The sequence below is a fragment of the Nilaparvata lugens genome, chromosome 7, assembly GCF_014356525.2.
Source record: "Nilaparvata lugens isolate BPH chromosome 7, ASM1435652v1, whole genome shotgun sequence".
NCBI classification, from domain to species: Eukaryota; Metazoa; Arthropoda; class Insecta; order Hemiptera; family Delphacidae; genus Nilaparvata; species Nilaparvata lugens.
The window spans coordinates 35,316,722-35,339,030 of NC_052510.1; the positions used below are offsets into that span (position 1 = coordinate 35,316,722).

Genomic DNA, 22,309 nt, shown 5'->3' on the forward strand with positions numbered 1-22,309 from the left:
CCGACAGGGTTCCGGTTCGCCCACATGCCTCAGCGAACAGTGTCCACACGTGCGAATGCAAGCCCATACACGTATGCTCACCCGAGGCAAACGTACATGTGTACACCGTTTAATGAATGACAAATCAAATTGTGATCCAATAACTAATTGTAAATTGTAGGATTTTTGTAATTTTGTAGGATATGTGGATTGTCAAATATTTAAATAGAAACATGCATGGAGTATATAATTCATATCATGATTAACAAATTTAGAACTGCATAATTTAAGTGAAAAAAGCTTCTCTACAGGGTTCCTAAAAGAAAGTATAGCTCAAATATTATTTTACTGTGTCTATCAAATCATCTTGTGTTTGTTTCATGTTATCAATCAGAGTTGTTAATAAAAATTGTAATCTTCAATATGATATTATACGTTTTAGATAGCTAGGCTATCTATAGAGAGATTTATTCAAACTTTGAACTAGTATTCCCTTGAAGGTAAATCTTGAAGCTAATCTTTTGGAGAATCTTGTTTTGTCATGTGTATGAGCAGAGTTAGTTTAAAATGGGCAGCAATTTAGTATTTGATTCAATTTATTGCTAATTTCCTTAAAGAAGACTGTCAATTTTGTGAGACAGTGTTAAGTGCTTCGATTAGGTCATCAAAACTTCTGGAATTATTGTAGAATTTTTCTTCTTTTGAGATTCTGAATAGATATTGGAAACCAACAAATATCGCCTAATGCCAAGAATCTCAAAGTTAGAGCCAATCGTTCTTGTGGAGTTATTGCTTCCCTCATGATGATATCATTTTTTGTTTAGATAACTAGTTGAATTAGATTCAGTATATTAACATAATGTTTTGACAACCTAAGAAAGATTGAATTGTCAATATTATGTCATGTAGCAATTTATTTCCTTACTTCAACCTACAATCGTTCAACCCACCAACATCGTTTGTCAAGTTTTATTTTTGATTTTATTATATAAGTCATTGAAATAAAATCTTACTGCTGCAATTTGTGATAACTATCTTCAATGATGGAATGACGCCATTGTTGTCATGTTGTGGAAAATCTACATCTACCATGTCTTCGTGTCGTCTGCAAATCAGATAGCTTTTTGAATGCTGAGGCATACGTGGATCGCGTCCACAAGGACGTACAGTGAATGTTGAGGCATATGTACATACGTGTGTACAAGGCTGTAGCCACAGCGAATCTTTAAACATTACCGTATGTGAAACATTACCGTATATATTCTCTTGATCAATTTGACATTAAATTGATTATTTTATCAAGGAAATTATAATTACTATTGGATTAAATCCAATGGGATGAATTGAGTAACAGCTGTGTACTGTCAACGGCAAACAAAGACCTTAAAGATGCGAAGACTCACATGCAAGCTATCATTGGGAAGGCATAGGCATTGTGGCTCTATATCTCTTTAAGGTCTTTGGTGGCAAAATAGAGAGACTTGGCAACGTTTTTCTCCTATCTTTCTTCACTGCCATTATAACGTGGTCCTCAGTTATATATAGCTCGTTGTATAGGGTAAGTTGGTGTTTGGGTATAAAGGCTATTAGATGAAGTGTCGGTTGGTTGTAGTGGTTTCACGTCTTTTTCACGATTCTAAAATATTGGGTGAAATTGTATATTGGGTCTGTTGGTTGGCCCCCATTGACGTGTTAGCACGGTGTTAGTAGCTAACTAGCTATACTGTTTGATAAGTTTGATAACCTCTTCTCTCTGGTTCTCTCTGGTAAGAACTTAAAAAGTTAAGTTACTGGTTATAAAAATTTTTATCTTATCAAATTAACTACTCAAAATATCAATCTGTTACGAATATTTTGTTACAAATTGAGCTGAATTCCAGATTTTCAAACTTGAGTTAAATAATATTGGTACTGGTACAGAACTGATGCATCAGATATTTTGAAAGAAAAACTCACTCTGTTCCTTATAAAACATTAGGCTTTGACCGACTGATGATATTTTGTCTGACTTTGATTATCAATTCTCTTTGCATTTTAAATATGAGTCGTATAGTTCTAAAACGTGTCTTATCCACCAAAAATCAAAATAGAGTTTTTGATGCCAGCGCATTCTTTAGTTAATTTCTCATCTATTAATGTGGATATTTTGTTCCAAAAAATCTTATCCTCTGCCAGTTTGTTCCAAAACATGATTGTTTTCTCCAAGTTCATTCTAAAACGTTTCTAAATCAACCAAAAATGGCTACTTTAGTAAACAGTTTCTAAATCAACCAAAAATGGCTACTTTAGTAAACAGTTGATTCCAAATCAAGTCTCATCCATATCTTATTGTTCAGAATATTGTTTTATTCTCTTGTCGGTTGGTAAGCCTCATAGTTTCAATTATTGTGCAAACGTTTCCTAAACTGTATGTAGTAGTAAGTTGAAGTAATATTATTATGATCTATTGGGCCAGTTTAATTGTAGCCATCTAAATGGCACTTTGAAATAAACCATTCAAAGAGAATTATCCTCACACGGAATGATAAATTGCAAAAATTGTTGGTGAGGGGTGAGAGTCTATATGGAAGTGACACTGGACAGTCAAAATCTTGATTGATGTCAAGAATGACAACAAATGATATTCAACTCAATGTTCTGCTTAATGGCAATCTTGTGAAAGTTGCCAAAATAAATTATGTACATAATATGTTATTGAAGCACTATGGTGACCAATGGAGAGAGATTCCACATCTCTCCTTTTATAGACGTTTTCTGCCTGCTGGATTTGCCACAGAAAATGGAGATGACCAAGAGCTCATGAATGAGTTATGTTGTGAAGAAGACAGCACTGATGATCGAGTTGTTAGAGAACTCAGGGTCTGAGTTCTGAACACATTTTTTCTTGTATTATGATCTGAATGAATGTGATACAATTCAGCTACTTTCATTACTTCCACTTTTTACCCTTCAGTTTTTACTTATAAGGACTTCAACTTTTTATGCTTAAAAATAACTTTTTTAGTATCTTTTATTATTTTTATGTATTGTTCAATATTCATAACATTTTACTTATAATCAACTTTACACTTTTGATAGGTACTCATTATTGTATCTTAAATATGAAATAAAATACATTCTCTATAACAAACATCTTGAATTGAATTCAATTTTAAACTAAACTGTTATTAACAACATAAATTGTATTAACTTGATATGTGAATCATCTGGTAGGGTATATGACACTCATAATGTTTTCTATGATAAAAATGTTAAATTTTCTATGAAAATCTTAGTTTTTATTATAGCTCATGTCTCAAACAAAGTCTTCTCCAAGTTAGTGAGTCTGTTCCATAAAATGTCTTATCCATGCAAATTTGTTCCAAAATAGGTCTATTCCAAAGTTTGTTCCAGAACGTTCCTTATTCATTCTTTAATTCAAATTGAAGTGAATAAAACTTTGCAATACTCCAAAAGTCAACATACTAGACTGTTCATAATTAGAAATAATTTCTTAGAAATACCATAATCTCTGCCAAGCAATAGTGGTAATATGTCATAACGTTTTTTGTCATTCCTGATAATTTTGAAAAAGTGGAGAAGACACATTTTGGAACTATACGACTCATATATTGCTGTAAGTGTACGTCCAGTACCAAAATACCTGTCATCAAATTTTTGGTTAGGGTCGATTTAGTAAGATTATTTTGAGCACAAGATCACAGAAATTAAACGGCGGTCACTATCGTTTTTAAAATAAACTAAGTTCAACATAGCACAATTTTACATGCATTTAACCTATAGGCCTAAGTAGCAGCCATTTTGATTATCGAAATCATCAAATTATGATATTCCTAATAGTCCAGGCGCAAATGTCATTCCGTGGTCATTTTTGAGTAACAGCCGTGGAAGATGTCTCAATTTCTTCGTTAGGTCTAGCATAATAAGGATCGTGATGATGATAAGTCGAAATCACAGGCAAACACCTCGGAAACAAGATGGCCGCCAAAATTCTCAGGGTTTTGCTATATCGCTTGAATTTCAATAACCGTTCAAGATATTGAACCGTTTTTTCAGACAAAATTATTTTAAAAATCTTCCTCTACAATTTTTGTTTTATAAAATTTTCCTCTAAAACGCATATTGTTTTAGTTATAGCCTTTAATAGCCCCAAAAAGACGTTTTTTCTAAATTTGTTCAAATTTCATTTCATTATAACATTTTTGAGCAAGAAATACAGAGAAATTTTAAATCTATGAAATTTAAAGCGTTAAATTCTCAACTGTATTTACTTTTCTCTCCTTTCTTTTGCATAATCACCTTTTACGAGGAGGAAAGGAGATGAAACTGATGAAGAAAAAAGTTGATAAGTAAGGTAAACACGGGAAACAAGAATCAAAAGAAGAAGAAAGAAGGAAAGGAGAGGAAACTGAAGCGAAAACAAAATGAAAATTATAAATCCTCATACAGCTACAACTCATAATGAATGTTTTCATTAGAAATGTTTTCGTGAAAACTGTTCCAGGAGAAGATTCATGTGTGATCGATTCCAATAAAATAATTATGTTATCAACAACAGACTGATCATTAAAAATTGTGGGTAATTCTTTGCACTCAGAAATGTCAGGTTTTTTTTCGTGGAAATCTATGAAATAGAATCTATGTAGGGTAAATTCTAAGGAAATTTCTAAAAATTCCCAAAGCATTGATTCAATTTGCTGGGACAAAAGACAGTTCAATCAATTGACATTATAGAATAAATCAATACAATGAAAAAATTACTGCGGTTTGAAATGCTCTCCAATGGTTTGAAATTAATTTATTTGGTTGATAGTATGAATAACAGTGGATGAAATAGAAACTCATAAATAATAACTCAAATTTATGTTCCTCTATCTCAATATTATGTATTTGATTGAAGGTGAAAAAGACATTATCTTAACAAAAACACTAAGACATTCGTGAGGATTCCAACTTTATTATCATAGATTATAGTAGAAATGTGAATACTGTAGCTAACAGTCTGTCTGATAAACTCCCAAATAGCATCAATTTTTAGCATCAATGAATGAAAAATTACAGAAATAGCATGCAGTTGATTCCAGCTGACTAAATGATAAATTACAACAAATGTGATGGTTTCTTGATCCATTCCGAGCTGCTTTTTATAAACACACTTTTTTATGTATTTGAACACGACATGCAGTCGATTATTAAGTAAATAGGTATTAAAAACTTTTGTTTTTGATAAAATGATCGCTAGACGATTGAAAGTACTCTAGTCAGTAAGTAAAAGTTTTTAATATATACTTAATAATCGACTGCATGTCGTTTTCAAATACATAAAAAAAGTGTGTTTACTACAAATGTTTTTCTTATGCACTTTCAATGTTATTTTTATATCCTGAAAAATGATGGAGTGAGTCAATCTTGGTGTCCAACGAATTCGACCTGTAAAAAGGTTTGAAGAATATGTATCCAGAATTTGATCAATTCTTTCTAAAGTTATTGTAGAACATACAAACAAAAAGACTACCAACGACTTTGGCTTTAAGTGAGGTGAGTCAAAATTATTGAGAACTCGCTGACGCTCATTCAATGAGTTTCAAAGATTGTAAATTTGTTCATTTGATTTTTTTAATTCCATATTGGATATGCATACTGAGGCATAAAAGGAAACCGTTGGGAGATTTTGTGGTTTTGAAGAGTTCTAACATGTTCCTGTGATCGTCAGAAAATTCTTGTTTGTTAGGAATTCCTAACTATCCACTTTCTAAATACTTTTTAATGACAACTTCCTAGATGTCAATGTAATCCTTTCCAACTCCAATAACTTATCCACCAATACTTTCACCAAATCCACCCTCACTCAACAGTTCCTACACTTTGATAGTTGCCATCCCTACCACATCAAAAGATCCTTCCCACGTTCCCTCTCAATTCCCACAAACTCCAAAGCTCTGTACCACCTACTTCCCTGAAATTGAAAACCTCAAACCTGTCCTTAAAGATCTGTTCCATGTCGTCTCCTCCAATCCCTCTACCAAACACCTTTTCCAGCAACCACTCACCCTCATTTATAAGCAACCTCCCAACCTCAAGAAAATTCTCAGTAAAAACAAATCACTCACCTCTCATGAAATCCCAACTCCACCTGGTACCCTACCTTGCAAACGCCCCCGCTCTAAAACCTGTCCTATCACTGATTCTTCCATCTCCTTTACCAGTCCTATCACCAACTACACCCACCAAATCCATCAATCCAGTAATTGCATCTCCAAAAATTGCATCTACCTCCTTTCCTGCAACTTCTGTCCTGCCTTCTACATAGGTGAAACCACCACTGCCCTAAACCTCCGGATCAACAATCACAGGGCTTCCTTTAAAAATAATACTTCCCTACCCATCCCTACCCATGGCTCTGAGCACAACAAGAACTTTGAGCAATGCTTCAAAGTCAAAGTCCTTGCCACCCTCCCTCCCACAGCCCCCTCATTAGATGTCAAGACGAAAGAATTGGCTTTTATTTGGGTGCTTGGAGCTGCTTCCAGTCCTGGTCTCAACAGACAGCAATAGTACCATAGCTACCAACTGTTTAATTAAATTGAAATAAATTTCATCATATCATAATAAATTTCACAGCTATCAATATATATATATATATATATTAAATGTTCAATAAAAATGAATAATAAATTTCATTCAAATTCAATTCTACAATACCTTTCTCCAATTTCAGTCTAATTCTTTTTTGATTTCTAATTGTAAATGTTCTCTTTTCTATCAATTCATAAGCTACACCTTTCCTTATTCATAACTCACTCAAATCTTAAATATCCCGTTTGTAACCGCCCCCTAAATACCCCATAATGTCCCCTGAATCTGTACCCTTTTCTCTCCATCCGTCTGCACCGCGTAATCTGTGGTCTCGGCTGCTACAATTGAGTCTCCATGCGTACTCTGTGGTCACATGACCGTTGGAATCAAAAACTGCAGTCTGTGCTCGGTTGAGATGGGCCCTCTTTGTCAATCAACCAGGAAATCTGCACAACTTCACTTCCTGGTTGATTGACAAAGGGGGCCCAGCCCCCGAAAATTCTCGTTTAAATGTAAGTTTTCAAGTGTTTTTAATCTATCCGTGTCATGTGTATCTTGTTTATATTTTTATTATATATATATAGAGAGAGAGAGAGTGAGTGAGATTATATTTCTAAACTAGCCTACCCGGCGAACTTCGTACCGCCAAAAAGTCAATGTATCTCATGTCACACTTGACTTTATTTTTTGGTGAATCATGAAATTTATCTGACAATCTATATTTCCATTTACAACTCAATTCGGACTTCCTATGTGCTTAGTTCTGCAGCATTTATTATTCCGAAAACATATTCTTCTCAATCAATTGGTAGTAATATCTATCAGTAAAGTGTTGAATTATAAAAAAAAGATAGGTTAAATCATTGTTTCAAAGATGAATTTAATGTTTTCATAGTTGTTGATTGTCAATAGATGGTCCAGGAAATATGCGATTTACACAGAATTACAAAAAGATGAACTACACAGAATTCCATTTTCTTTCCATCTTCCATTTTAGGATGAATATAAGCTAAGCTAAATTCGAAAAGAAAATTAATTTAGTCTGTCATTCTTCAGTAATCAATGAATGCAATATCAACAACTCTATTTCATGAGATGAATAATTTTTTCCAACATTTTCTAGTTGCTCAATAATAGGGGAGTGATAATTATTATTTGTATATGTCTTCTATGGAACGATTATCTACAGCTGGTACTAATCCTCTACACTAACTTCAACTCCAAACTACCGTATTAATACCAGTACACAAATTTATCAACGGGGTGACGTGTTTATTATACAGCTGGTAACTTTAAATGCTAAATCATAGGTAGCCGCTCAGCCGAAAATTTCGAAAACATAGGTCTCTAAAATGGATTTAAAATAGCCCCTCTATTAAAATCTCTGGTCAGAAACCATCCCCAATATTCACACAACATATTCCCAAAGTTTCATGCCGTTCTGTCAAGTAGTATTCGAGTCTATAGGGAACAAAAAAACAAACAAACACACCAACAGACATTCATTTTTATATATTTAGATTGTTAAAAACGATTTGGAAACGTTGCAGAGCCAGAAAAGGATATCGCTATATGCTTTGTCGAATGATAGACAAGGATAGCAACACTAATGTTAATCAAATGCTACCATTATAACGTAGACATCACTATTTATATAGATTGTAAATGATAAAATTTTCAAATATGGTTGTACGTTTTTCAGAAAATGTCTTGGATCAGAAAAAGCTCTTTGAATTGTATTCAATCTTGTTGTGTCAAAGTTCTAAAATGCGGGGCTGTTCCTAAGCATGTGGCTTTCATAATGGATGGTAACAGAAGATATGCCAAGAAGAATAACGTTGATAAAATACAGGGGCATACCAAAGGGTACGTAACTTACTAAGTTCCATTCAGTATGGTTTAAAAACTGTCTAAATTAATGTTTAAATGTCTTAATTCTTTTAATACTCCCCTCTATTATATTTTAGTCGTTAAAAATATATTTAATGAGTTTCTAAACAGGTGAGGGAAAAGCAATGAGACTGATTTCATACCTGATTTCATACTAAACAAAGTATTCATAATTTTCAAACAACAATGATATACACTTCAAAGTAGTTGGTTTAAGCAATACATCGACGTTCCCATTCTTCGTAGCATGTCTTCAATTGGTATGGTCGGTCATAATCATTTGAATGTTCTCCATTGTTCCAAAATGACGTACTTTTACGACATGGTCCAATTTGGAGAAGAGGAAAAGTCACTAGTACGTAAATAATTCAAGTATTTTCCTTTTCCCGAAATTGAAAAATTTCCTCTAAGGACGTCATTTTGTAACTTTGGAGTGATTGAAAAGACTGTGACCGACCACAATAATTAAGCAGCCATTCCAATTGAACACTTGCAGCCCTGCTATTGCTATCAACAGTAGTAACGACGACTCCGCCGATGTCCTATAGTTGCCCAAGCCAACTACTTTGAAGTGTATATTATTGTTGTTTGAAAATTATGAATACTTTGTAGTATAAAATCAGTCACATTAATTTTCTCTGACACCTCGTATAAATAGTAATAAATTATTTACGAATGCTTACCATCCTATATAGTCTGAAATTCTACTGGCACATACGATACAAATGTGATATATTTGCTTGTTGAACCTGGAAACAATTATTCCTATTACAGTTGGATTTACCAAGAGTCAATGTAAACCAAACTGACTTGATTATTTCATAATTGTACTTTTTTATTTATGTATAATTCAATTAAATATTTTTTATTAAACTAGAGTAGGTGAGGTGGCAATTTACTTTTGTCACAGTAGTGGGTGGAGAGGTTTGATTTTTCTAACCTTCACAATTCACTCCAACTCCACCAGATACCAGCATTTATCCTAGTATGCTAACTATCATGCTTCTCAGTAAACCCCACTAGCCTAGCCAAAGAAAATAAAAAATAAGTAACCTGGAGCATTTTAATTCTATATTAACATAATTATTACATGTCAATCTGGCTTTAGCGAAGACAGTGTGATATGTTGGTCACACCGATGGCAAAATCATGCCAGAATGACACGCCCCCATTCAACCAAACGTACCTTTGACTCTTCTCTTCTCACGCTATCATTCTATGGCGAACTGTGCTAGTGCACCCCACTTTTATCGTGCTAAAAATCTCTCAGCAAATTTAGCTCAAATAGTATTTTATCTCCTCTTTTTCTCTTCAGATTCGACAAATTATCCGAAACTCTACAGTGGTGCCTTGATCTTGGAATTGAAGAAGTAACGGTGTATGCATTCAGCATTGAAAATTTCAAACGTAGTCAAGATGAAGTCGAATCTTTGATGGATCTTGCTCGACAGAAGTTTAGGAGACTGTTGGAAGAAAGGTAACTGTTCCATAAATAAAATTGAAATTGACCGTTAAATATTCCACTAGTAATTGGTTTCCAATGTAGTTGAATAATTTTATTCAATTTAAAATTAAGCAATACTATTTTTTAGTTAATGAAAAACTATAATCATTCACTTACTTCTTATTTTAGGCCGGGTGCACATTTGCGAATTTTCTAGTCGCGGTTCTACTGCCAGTGCAACTACAGGGCCACTGGCGTTTTAAAAGTTGTTGAAAGTATATGGTTTCCTGACGGAGCAGTGCACATTATAGCGTAGCAAGCCTACTTACTATTTGCTGGCTCTCTGCTTGTCGCAAGTGAGCTGCCACTTTCTTTACGACTCTGTGGGCAAGCCGCTTTTCATTCTTACTTTAAAAACGTAAATCAAGTAAAAATGGTGATAGAGAAATATTGATTTCAGATTTGGATTCATCGTCTCTAAGCTAGTCAGATGCCTCGCAGGGCTCAAGGAGTTATGTTCTATTGAATATCAAATCATTCTATACGGACAGTATTCTATTTTGTTCAAATGGTTTTCCAAAGTTTCATTTAGAAACCGTCTGATACTTTCACACGTTTCCAATTCTACCTTAAATTATTATGTGAGCAAACATTATTTCAAGTATAATACCTTTTTCATTTTTCTAGATTTTAATTATTTCCTTGGCACTTGAAATAAACGCGGTTTATCAAAATTATATTTTATTTTTCTCCAATTTCTCCCATATAAATAATAAATAAGTAAATAATTTTATTTCCATCATAATTTCATCTAACATTCATTCTAAGTTTTGAAATTTATATGATCAAACTGAGTTTAAAAACGAAACTAATTAAACTAATTATATGACATTCCAAGTTCATGAAATTAAAATTCAATATTTGAATATTTTTAGACAATATTTACTATAAATTATTATAATATATGATTAATGAAACTCCATAAAACGAGTTTAAACTACATTAAATCCTCAATAAGAACTTATATTTTTCGAGAATTGCTCTGGCAGTAAAATAACAACTTGCTAGCGTCGCAAATGTGCACCGAGCACATTTTTATAAATTGACTGGTTTTTAACACAACTTTGAACGGTGCTCTTGCAATCTGTTTGAGGTTTTTATAGTACTGATGTAGGCTAGCCCTACATGATACTTTCATGTGAGCACGGTTGTCAAGGTGACTTGACTGTAAACTGTTGATAGAGATAACAAGTTAGAGTTTTATGAGATACGTTCAAAGATGATGTTTTATTTTATTTTTATCTTGTTCATAGATGTAAATTTTTAATGAATAAAGTGTTAATGACAAAATCACATTTACAACAGTACAATGGAACAATTATATAATGTAATAATGACTTTCTCTTCATTTATTCATCCAGTATATTTGCATACAACTTTTTCGAAAAATAATACAATAAAATGATTAACATAAATAATATTATTATTTTCATTAATTTTGAAGGGACTGATTCAAGGGTTCAAAAGATGTTTTATTTTATTTTTATCTTGTTCATAGATGTAAACTTTTAATGAATAAAGTGTTAATGACAAAAGCACATTTACAACAGTACAATGGAACAATTATATAATGTAATAATGACTTTCTCTTCATTTATTCATCCAGTATATTTGCATACAACTTTTTCGAAAAATAATACAATAAAATGATTAACATAAATACCTAATATTATTATTTTCATTATTTTTGAAGGGACTGATTCAAGGGTTCAAAGAACCCCACACGTCAACCGAAGCATATTGTGCTCCCAAGTAGTATGTTAGACAAACCAATACCTGTGTCCTCTACAAGAACCAGGAGTTTTTCCCTTTGCTAATATCCCATTCATCACCTGGCCTTCTTTGAAGGTCCTTCCGCTAAGGAAGGGGTGTCCAAGTTGCCTCTAGGGCGCCCGGCCACCCTTGACTAAGCCTCTTGATCCACATTATGTGCCTGGAGTTTCAGCCATCTATGGTCTCTTGGGTTTTTTCTTTTTGCGCCTCCGAAACTTCGCAGGGTCAAAAGCCTCACCCTTCCCAAGTAGTATTGCCTATAGTATTATACACTCGAGGCTTCATCGAAGAAGGGGCTTATTTATCATCCTTAAAACTAAAAAATAAAAAATGTGTTGTTCGTTTGATAACATTCAAAGAACGGAGTGAACCCTCTTTACCAATTTTCAGACAATTAGAAATATTACCCCTAAGAAATTTGTATGTATACAGTCTTGAAAATATTTTTCATTCGCAGTGGTGGTGCAAATGACAATGATGACGTTGATGATGCTTATAGAAGATCTCTGAGTATTAGATTTGATAAATTCATTCCTAGGCCAAGGAAGACAGCATTTAAAAACTTTTTCCATTTATGAGCCCTAAATTATTTAATTCATTGCCAGCTGAAATAAGAAAGATTAGAATAATGGTTTTTTTTTGAAAGTGTGAGGGAATTCCTATTTATATTACGGTAACACACGGTACGACGACTCTCTAGGCTCTCTCACGATGCTAGGAGCGACTCTCGGCACGACTTACTCGATATCACGCAGAGAGGGGCGGGAAACTCTTCATGATCTCTTATCAGCTTTGCGGGGTTCATGTAGTAATTTATAAATAAGCCCAAAGCAATGTTATTATAAAAGCACTTTATTTTATAATTATGTTGTCAACTCATTACAGAACACATACACCAAGGTCTATAAATACAGGTAATGACACAATCCCGTGATGCATTGCAAAATTGCCATTTTATGGGGTCCTAGTTCACCAATTTTGAAATTTATCAGCCTTTATCATTATGGATTGAACAACATGATGCGTTATTATTTGTAATATTCTTCAAGGGATATTGCTTGGCTTTGAATTGTAAAATAAATTGTTCCGACAGAATATAATATTTAGATTCCAACTAGGAATTGAATTGTTGATTTTTAGATTTAATTGATCGGGAACTTGAAACTCTCTGAAATTGGCCTCGCATATTTTTGTCTTGTCCCAATGCCTTTTGAAACATAATCCTTGAGTAACAAGGATAAGAACAATTTTTAATAATAAATAAATGAATAATTGAAGCATTTATGATTGAAATTTCATTATCAAATAATTGAAAACCTGAATTCACATATTATCTGAACTGAGATATTGTTTGTGCAAAATTAATGCATAATTTTGTTACGAGCAAATTGAATTAGATTAGATTTTCAAATGTACCGTCATAAAGACCCCATAAAATGGCCGCTCCATAAGGAACACGAGTGTCATGACCTTTATTTATAGACCTTGCATAGACGCACAACACCAGCGCCATCATCATCTGACAGTGTCACCAACCTCTCAATACAACATCTCAAGTGTTACTTTTGCCAGTAGAGCCAAAATTTTATTATTATTATTAATAGTTCCCCAATTTTTATGTATGTATTTTAGTTGAGTGCAGTAGCATATATTAATTTTTTGTAAAGCTTTTTTTGTATTTTGTTTTTGGCAAATAAATTCATTCATTCATTCAAACAGCTGATGTTGGATTAGTTTGGCGCTTTTATTAAAAAAATCTATTTGGACTGGCACGATTAGGGATTGTCTACTTCATTTCTTGATTTTACTTGATTTTTTATCAATATTTTTAATTCTACGAAAATGGATCATTACACTACGTAAGCTCTTCTCTTTATCATTATTATTACAGTAATTTATTATTAATTCTTAAACCTAGCATTGTTTCAAGTTCTATATTATTATGTCAAATTAATTTCAGGGTTTGTTTTATTGACCGAGCGAAGTGAGGTCTAAGATTCAAGTCTACGGTTTGGCATTTCTCTTAATGTTTAAATGTTTATATGTTGCGCATTTACGGCAAAACGCGGTAATAGATTTTCATAAAATTTGACAGGTATGTTCCTTTTTAAACTGTGCGTCAACGTATATACAAGGTTTTTGGAAATTTTGCATTTCAAGGATAATATAAAAGGAAAAAGGAGCCCCCTTCATACTTCAATATTAGAGTGAAAATCAGACTATAGAACTATTCATCATAAATCAGCTGTCGAGTTGACTATAAATTGAATGCCATGACGCATGCAATTCAATATCTCAATGTAACTTGGTAAAAAATTAGCAGCTGTGTAGACTATAAATTGCATGCCTCATTGAATGCAATTTTTATGCACTATTAAATAGGATGCAAAGAACTTATAACAGCTCGTCTGGGCGCCTAGATGTCTTCTGGTTTTCTCGCGCTAAATTCCGGAAAGCGTTATATGATAATTAAATCTTGTGTAAGCATGATCTGATCAAATAAATAGTTAGTGTATCAGTGTGGATGTGCTTATGGTTTGGGACGTCATTATAACTGCGCGAGGTCTACTGTTCACAGAACTACCTAGTTTTAATTTAATTTATGAAATTAAGTTTAAAATTAAAAATGATCATTTTAAATGGTGATATTTTTGTTGTATTTTTGGAGGAAATAAATTTGATTTGATTTAATTCAAGAATTTATTTAGTGTTTTTATTAATTTGAAGACTTCATTAATTTCTTATTCTTATTCTTGTAGAGAGAAGCTGATGGACCATGGAGTCAGAATTCGATGTCTAGGTAATCGATCATATATTCCTGAGGATCTTAACAAGCTCATTGCTGAAGCTGAACTGATGACAAGGTCCAATAGTAGATGTTTCTTGAATATTGCTCTTTCATATACGGGTAAGACAAGTGTTGCTCATAATTTTCTAAATTTTTGTATTTGAGACACATTTCTTGATAAGGCTGGTCACTAACGATATGGTAGGCATAGCATGTACGCGTGTACATAGGTTGTTTTGTGTCTGGCGAAAGGCTGCAAGTGAAAAACATTTGCGGTTTTTGTGTCTACGGTTCTCTTCTGTTTATTCCCCCTTATCTTTGTATCGTTATAATTTTATAATTTTCCAGTGGTTTATTTGTTTTTATTGGTGGTTTATTATTGACCGAGCGAAGTGAGGTCTAAGATTCAAGTCGACGGTTTTGCATTTCTCTTTATGTTTATATGTTCCGCATTTACGGCGAAACGCGGTAATAGATTTTTATGGAATTTGACAGGTATGTTCCTTTTTAAATTGCGCGTCGACGTATATACAAGGTTTTTGGAAATTTTGCATTTCAAGGATAATATAAAAGGAAAAGGAGCCTCCTTCATACGCCAATATTAGAGTAAAAATCCGACTATAGAATTATTATTCATCATAAATCAGCTGTCGAGTGGATTATAAATTGCATGCAATGACGCATGAAATTCAATATCTCAATGTAACTTATTGAAAACACAGCTGTTGTGTGGACTATTAATTGCATGCAGTGAGGCAATTATAACTTGATGCAATTGATAACTTGAAGTAGCATAGTATTTTCTCCAGACATTTCTCTGCGTTCAACTCGGTAAGCTTTTGATGATAGTAGCATAGCTGTTTACATCAAGTTATCAGCATTGTTGATACAACCCAAACAGCCATTAGTCGTTCATACACCGATATCTCGCCGACACGACAGGACAGGACAGAATGTACTCTGATGGAGAGTATTAGAGGAGACTGTGGTTTATAACTGCGCGAGGTCTACTGTTCACAGAACTACTAGTATGTTTCATGTTCTGGATCTTTTAGCTCCAGATCTATGTATTTTCTTATTATTTACTATTACTGTAGTATGTATGTACCCGTGATTTGCATCGAAAATCCTTTGTTGCATTAGTCTAGTAATTTTACCTAATAGAATATTTAGATTTTACTATTATAATATACTTTACTGCGTTATTAGTTAATTTTTTGTTATACAATTTGTTTATTTCATTTATTTTTTTTTATATGGATTATTATGTACAGTACATTTTTTTCAGTTTTCATTCAAATTTTCTCGTTTTCCATTTCTGTATTTCTGAAGAAGGGTTCAGTTATTTAATTTCTAAAGACAGTTGAAAAAGGATAGAGATTGACACTCTCTATTGACGGACAAGGCTAGCAAACTAATGTTAGAGGCTGACTTTGAGGTCATTATTTCATTAGGCCACCAGGGGCTTATTGCATGAGAAAATACAAACTTATAATATTATTGGTCAGCTGATTATTGGAATAGGATATTACAAAAACATTAGCTTGTATTATTGTCATGCAACAGGGCCCAGGCTGGTTTTTAATGGGCTCCAGTTCTTAATGTGTTCATTACACTAGGGACACCAGAGTTTGATGGTCGGCTGGTGTCCCACTCGTTTCTCACTGGTATCCCATTGGCGGCGTAGTCTGGAGTCCCAATGTAATACGGGCCTAAAACATAAATCTTACTACTGTATAGGATAAAATTATCTTACAAGGTTTTACAGGATCTCTTATAAAATTATTCATGATAGTTCAGTTCAATATTTGTCACAGAAAGCTGTATAAAGGCCGGGACACATATAACCGCACCGAGTCGTATGGCCGGGCTAAGCCCGCGACACGGTGATGGTGGTAGGAGAACACACGTATTCGTGCGACAGCCGAGCGTCAGCAGTGTCTCAGTTCTGTAGTGCTACTGTGTTCTGATTTCTGAATGTGTAAAACTATTGTTAATAATATAACACTATTAAAAGCTTGTTACATCCGATTCAAATTTATATTTTTCAATTTTAAACTAATTACCTGTATACACAAAAAATGAGAATTATAGTGCTGGTATATATTTTGGTGCATAACAATTCCATCATCAGTCATGTATCAGAAATATATATATATATATCAACAATAAAATTGTTATCTTCTGCCTTCTGCGTCTACACGTAGTTATTTTTAAATTAAAAATTTAAGACAGTCACGGGTTCCTTCTTCTATACTTTTTGTTGTTCATATATATTATATTATGTTTATTATACCTTTGGCTTAACTTATTTGGTTCTACTTTTACTGTTGGTTTAACTTATTTTTCCGTTCAACCATATTTCTCATCACTTTGATAGTACAAAAATGGAAAATTCCGTATTTCTTCAATAAGTTTTTCAATCTCCACGAGGCCGCACCGTCACCGTCAAAAAGTGAACTGAACTAGTCGGTGACGGCGCGGGTAACAAACACGGCGACGGTGCTGGTGCGGTGCGCCACTCGGTCGTACGACGGCGGCGCGGGCTCGGTGCGGTTATGTGTGTCCCGGCTATAAATCGAGCAGAGCCCGCACAGCATGTGACACGTCAGAATTTTATAATCTTAAGGTGCGTACAGATTTACGCGCCGCGAACATGAGCAATTCACGTTTAAACAGCTGATGCCAAGCTTTTTATATCTGTATCTTACCGTTCCTGTAAAAATACAGATATAGTCAGCTGATTAAAAGTGAATTGCTCATGTTCGCGGCGCGTATATCTGTAAGAACCTTTACATCTAAAAGAAGCAATGTTTTGAGATATCTGTTTTGATATATTTTTAATTGACTATGTATTATCCTAAATTCTCGAGCTCTACTGAGAAAGCAATTTATGATTTTGTACTAATTCAACTTTTCACCAACAAAATAATTAATTTCTATTACACATATCCACCACTACTATTTTCCAATTGTTTCCTATTAGTTTCTAACATTTTTTTTTTCAATTGTGAATGAGCTTTTTGCTTGCGTGGAAGTGCCAGGGTGATTGATGAGATGATCAAACGTCCATGCCTATTTCATTGGATTCAGCAGGATTCTGATTTTTGTGAAAGATTGTTTAGAAAATGCCAACAACTATTTAATTTTTTAATTCATGGCAAAACTAAATGATTCCATAAAGTTTACTCGAATATTTCTACTCTAATTTTGACATGCTCAGGCTCGTAGTATTTTATAAAAGTTGAAGTTCATGAATGTTTAAAACTGATTTTAATGAGTAAACTTGAAATTCGTTTGAACAGCTCGCGATGAAATCACTCACGCTGTCCAAACTGTGGTAAAGGGAGTAGAAGAAAGCCACATTAGCGAAGAAGACATAACACCGACTCTTTTGTCTCGATGCCTTTACACCAACGAATCACCCAATCCTGATATGGTAATTAGAACCTCTGGAGAAACAAGACTGAGCGACTTCTTGCTATGGCAGGTAGAGTGCTTGATTCATTACTCAAGTAATTACTGACTATTGAAGTGTGAGATTCTAGTGAAAGTATGATTCTAGGCAAGCAATTATACAATATTTGTTTAAAAGCCAATTATACAAGAACTGTCCTGATAGCCTATTTTATTCAATAATTGAAAAACACTGTATTTCTTATTTTTCCATACTGTTTTAGTTGTTAACTCTCAACTTGTAGAGGAGTTGTCTCTCAGATTAGAATGGTACCCAGCGCTTGATATTTCTGCTGGTTGAGTGAAATGTTGAGTTCAGCTATTCTGATTGTTTCGACTCTCAAAAATGTGTAAGCAATGTGGTGGGATAAATAAAAATTGTAATGAAATGGGCATCGAATCACCACATCAATAGGTTGAACGCATCTGGCAAATAGCCTACTTGAAATTTTCTTACGGTATTTTAGAATTTATCTATAACCCGTGGTCCATTCATCATTATTTCCATTATTGACATTCAAATCAACGGCTTATGTGATCAACCTTAGAAAATTCCTTGTATGCTTTTGACTTTGTTCCAGAAGAGTTTACTTTTACTTTACTATTGATTCCTTCAATACATTAGACCTTGCCAAACGGTATAACAAGCTTATGACTTGGATGGATTGTTTTGTCATAAATATTTTTTCCTACAGATACCTTGAAAAGAGACCATTTCTGCACTGATTGCAGGCCGCAAAGGATCACTTTTCCGCACTGGTGCGCAAAGTAATTACTTTGCGTACTCCAGATTTGCAGCATGACAACGCAAAATAGTTATTAGGTTATATAGAGGACCAGTGTGGTAAAATCCAAATTAAGTTGGTAACACTGACTGAGGTAGTCATTTAATGCTTACATAAGATAAATCCCCTTCAAGCATTCATTCATCTGAGAGTGGCTCAGTAGCTCAGTTTAGAGCGAACTGGACTGGTAGATGAAATATTGACAAGGATGATGAGGTTGGGGGTTCGAATCCATTCACAGTCTCTTTATTTGGCTGAGAATTTTCAACTTCAATGAAAATTAATCATATAATTTTGACAAAATAAATATTTAAAACTAATTAATAAATTATCAAAATTAAAATTTTTAAAAGTTTATAATTAATTTTTTTTTCAATCTAAAGATTTTAAAATTTAGGAATAAAACAATTTTTTATTGAATTATCAATTTTAAAATTAATTAAATTTGTTATTAATTTAATTACAAAATCATACAGACAAACATTTGATGGATTTCAGGACATTCAACCCATAATTACTCACTTTTCATATGCAATGTTAACTGTAGGAAAAATTTAATGTGAAATACGTGTGCAAAGTTCCTTTGCTGCGTTGCTTTTGGTGCAGCAAAGTGTCACTTTGCGCACAAGTTGCACAAATAACTAGTTTGCATTTCACTTAGCAAAACTATATTATAATATTGCTCACTCCTTTTCCTGTTTATGACTGTGTGTATACGTACATAGAAATTGAAATTAAAATTACCTTTTTAACATTACTCATTTTTAACATTTTTATTTTTACACAACATGTTTCGAGCTTTCAAGTGTTTTACAGATGAATGTTAAAATGGTGATTTTTATATCGCTCTCATATCCTTTTATTTTTACACAACATGTTTCGAGCTTTCAAGTGTTTTACAAATGAATGTTAAAATGGTGATTTTTATATTGCTCTCATATCCTTAAATGCACATAATTAGGATTATTTTAATGAAACATTTGCTTTTAATGTAAAATATAGTTGACTCTAAAAAAGGAAATACAGTATTAAAGATTGTATAACCAATGAAAAAAATGATCTCGTCTTTTTATCATTGTAGACAAATTCACTTCACGCATCACATTTGTTAGGTGATGTATTCAATACATTCTTCAGTAGTAACTAAATTACTGAAAATACATAAATTATTCAATACTTTGATGTGACAATGTGGCATGTTTGTTGCAGTCGTCCTACAGCTATCTGCATTTCACCGATGTCCTGTGGCCTGACTTTTCTGCCTGGCATCTCCTGTCTGCGATATTTCACTACCAGCGTGCTCTGGCCAACATCAATCAAAACAGTAAACATTCATCATTCCCCACACAAGTCTTGAGCCAACGTGCCGAGTCTTTCCTTGAGACTAAAAACGACCAATACTGGTCTTCTCTGAAAGAGAACATAGCTGTCCAATAATTTATAATATTTGTAAATTTGGTACATTTTCTCTGTAAATATTTGAGAGGTTAGATAATTGAGATGAGTATTGATCATTATGAATGACATTGCGATCTACGTTTATAATAGACACGTCTGCACAGTTCATTAGCTGATGAATAAACGATAAATGCATTTTTGTTAATATATGTGAATATTTAGATTTAGGCTAATATGAATAGAAAATTAAAATAAAGAAAAATAATAAAATTTGACAACATTGTGAATCTTTTTTCCGTAGAACTATTGAAATATTTTAAATGTCTTAAATACTTCTAGTCCATTATTTACATCAACCTACAACAGAATGTAAAATTAATATTTCTTCTACGTGAAAATTTTATTTACGTGATAAATTTGTAATCTATCTCTGTAAATTCAACAGTGTCTTTTTATTCCTTGATATTTTGTTTATGTTTTATAATACTTATTTGTTAAACGTCCTACTAAAAATTTCAATTCATCTCATAGAATAATTGTTCCATGTGAATAGCTTCAACTTGAAGACTCATCCTGACCCAGGGAATTTATGTAGTTAAGATGGGTCTTCAAGTTGAAGGTATGAATTCCAACTGAAGATGTAACAATTATTATTCTAATATGTTGTTGCTTAAATATATTCAATGCATCAATAAATTGCATATTCTTTGTTGCACATTCAACCTTTTTGTGCATAGGTACTTGTTATACATCGCCAATTACATTCCATTTTGCAAGATCAAACAAAATTGTTGAAAGTGAGTCCTGAATCATTCTGAAACGAACATTTTACTATGAAGCAATATAAAGTAAAATATTATACAATTGAAAAACAGTCGATTCTTCTTCTTTTTCTCTGCCCCGTTGTGAATCACAGCTTCGGGGTAGCCTCAGACCACCGCCTTCAGTTGTCCCAACCCACGTCCAGCCTGTGCATTTGCCCTACAGTCTTTTCTCTCTCCACTCCCAATCTTCTTATGTGCTCATCATACGAGTTCTGGGACGTCCTCTCTTCTCCCTACCACCCACAACAATATTAGTATATTGTTTGTCTTTTCTTTCTTCATCCATCCTCTTTAGATGACCCCACCATCCTATTTCTTTCTTATCTATATATAGAGTGTTCTGAAAAAAGGTGCCCACAAGACAGGGCATGATTCCTCACATCAGAAGAAGAAAAAAGTTCTCATAAACATGAGTCCGAAAATGCTTAGTTACCAAGTTATACAGGGTGAAAAATGTCATCTGAATTTCAGGTCCTCTGCTGTAAAATGAACGTACTTTATAGTAGGGCTAAAATGAGAGTACTGGAGAAAAGCTGGCTCAAGACTGCCTCAGAGCTGCCCCAAAGCTGCCCCCAAATCTATCCCAAAGCTGATTCTTGGTTCTAACTTTGCCCAACCCAATGTTATCTAAACTAACTTAACCTAACCATACCCCCAATCTCACAATAAACCTCAAATGAAGATCCCCACTCTTATTATTCCCACTTTTTTGGAAAAAACTAGATCTAGCTTTTTTTTATTTCTTGAATAACTAAGAAACCATTAATTTTAAAAAACAATTACAAGAATAATTTTTTTCAGTAAATCTTATTATGAATCCATTGACACCCCATTTGTTAAGATTGAACAGAAAATAAGGATCAGTCCCACTCTTAGGAAAAAGTAGTTCCAGCTTTTTTCAATTTCTTGAATAACTAAGAAACCGTTAATTTCACAAAAAAATTACAAGAATAACTTTTTCCAGTAAATCTAATAACAAATCCATTGACACCCCATTTGTTAAGATTGAACAGAAAATAAGGATTAGTCCACATTCATAATAAGAACAGATCATGATTTCACTTCTTGCTGTAGGCTAGACAGTAACGCATATGCAGAGTTGTTTGACCTCTACATGTGAAAGTGCTCAGACAAGAGCTTTGATGTGAGAGTGTGAAAGTGGTCAGAAATCCCTCCTCTTTCTTTCACACACAGAGCTACAAGTCAAGCATGTTAGAGTATAGTGAAAGTGGGTCAAACAGCTTCCAGTTACTTGGTTGGAGAAAGTTGTCTGTGAAAGTGGCAGAAATCCCTCCTCTTACAAACTATGAAAGCTGATTTCTAGTCTGAAATTATT

General features: G+C 33.4%; 1 protein-coding gene across 5 annotated transcripts; it reads left to right on the plus strand.

The window, feature by feature from the left end:
* Positions 1-1,467: 1,467 nt before the first annotated feature.
* On the plus strand, positions 1,468-21,026 carry LOC111055578 (dehydrodolichyl diphosphate synthase complex subunit DHDDS). 5 transcript variants are annotated; one of them, XM_022342805.2, is made up of 6 exons: positions 1,468-1,745; positions 8,258-8,421; positions 9,761-9,922; positions 14,482-14,630; positions 17,816-18,000; positions 19,961-21,026. In XM_022342805.2, the coding sequence occupies exons 2-6, from the start codon at positions 8,261-8,263 to the stop codon at positions 20,186-20,188; spliced, it is 885 nt and encodes a 294-aa protein (XP_022198497.1). In that variant the 5' UTR covers positions 1,468-1,745; positions 8,258-8,260; the 3' UTR covers positions 20,189-21,026. The 5 variants fall into 5 exon arrangements, with proteins under 5 accessions (XP_022198497.1, XP_039288562.1, XP_039288561.1 ...); XM_039432628.1 differs by having other exon boundaries at positions 1,518-1,537; XM_039432627.1 differs by having other exon boundaries at positions 1,664-1,760.
* The last annotated feature ends 1,283 nt before the right edge of the window (positions 21,027-22,309 follow it).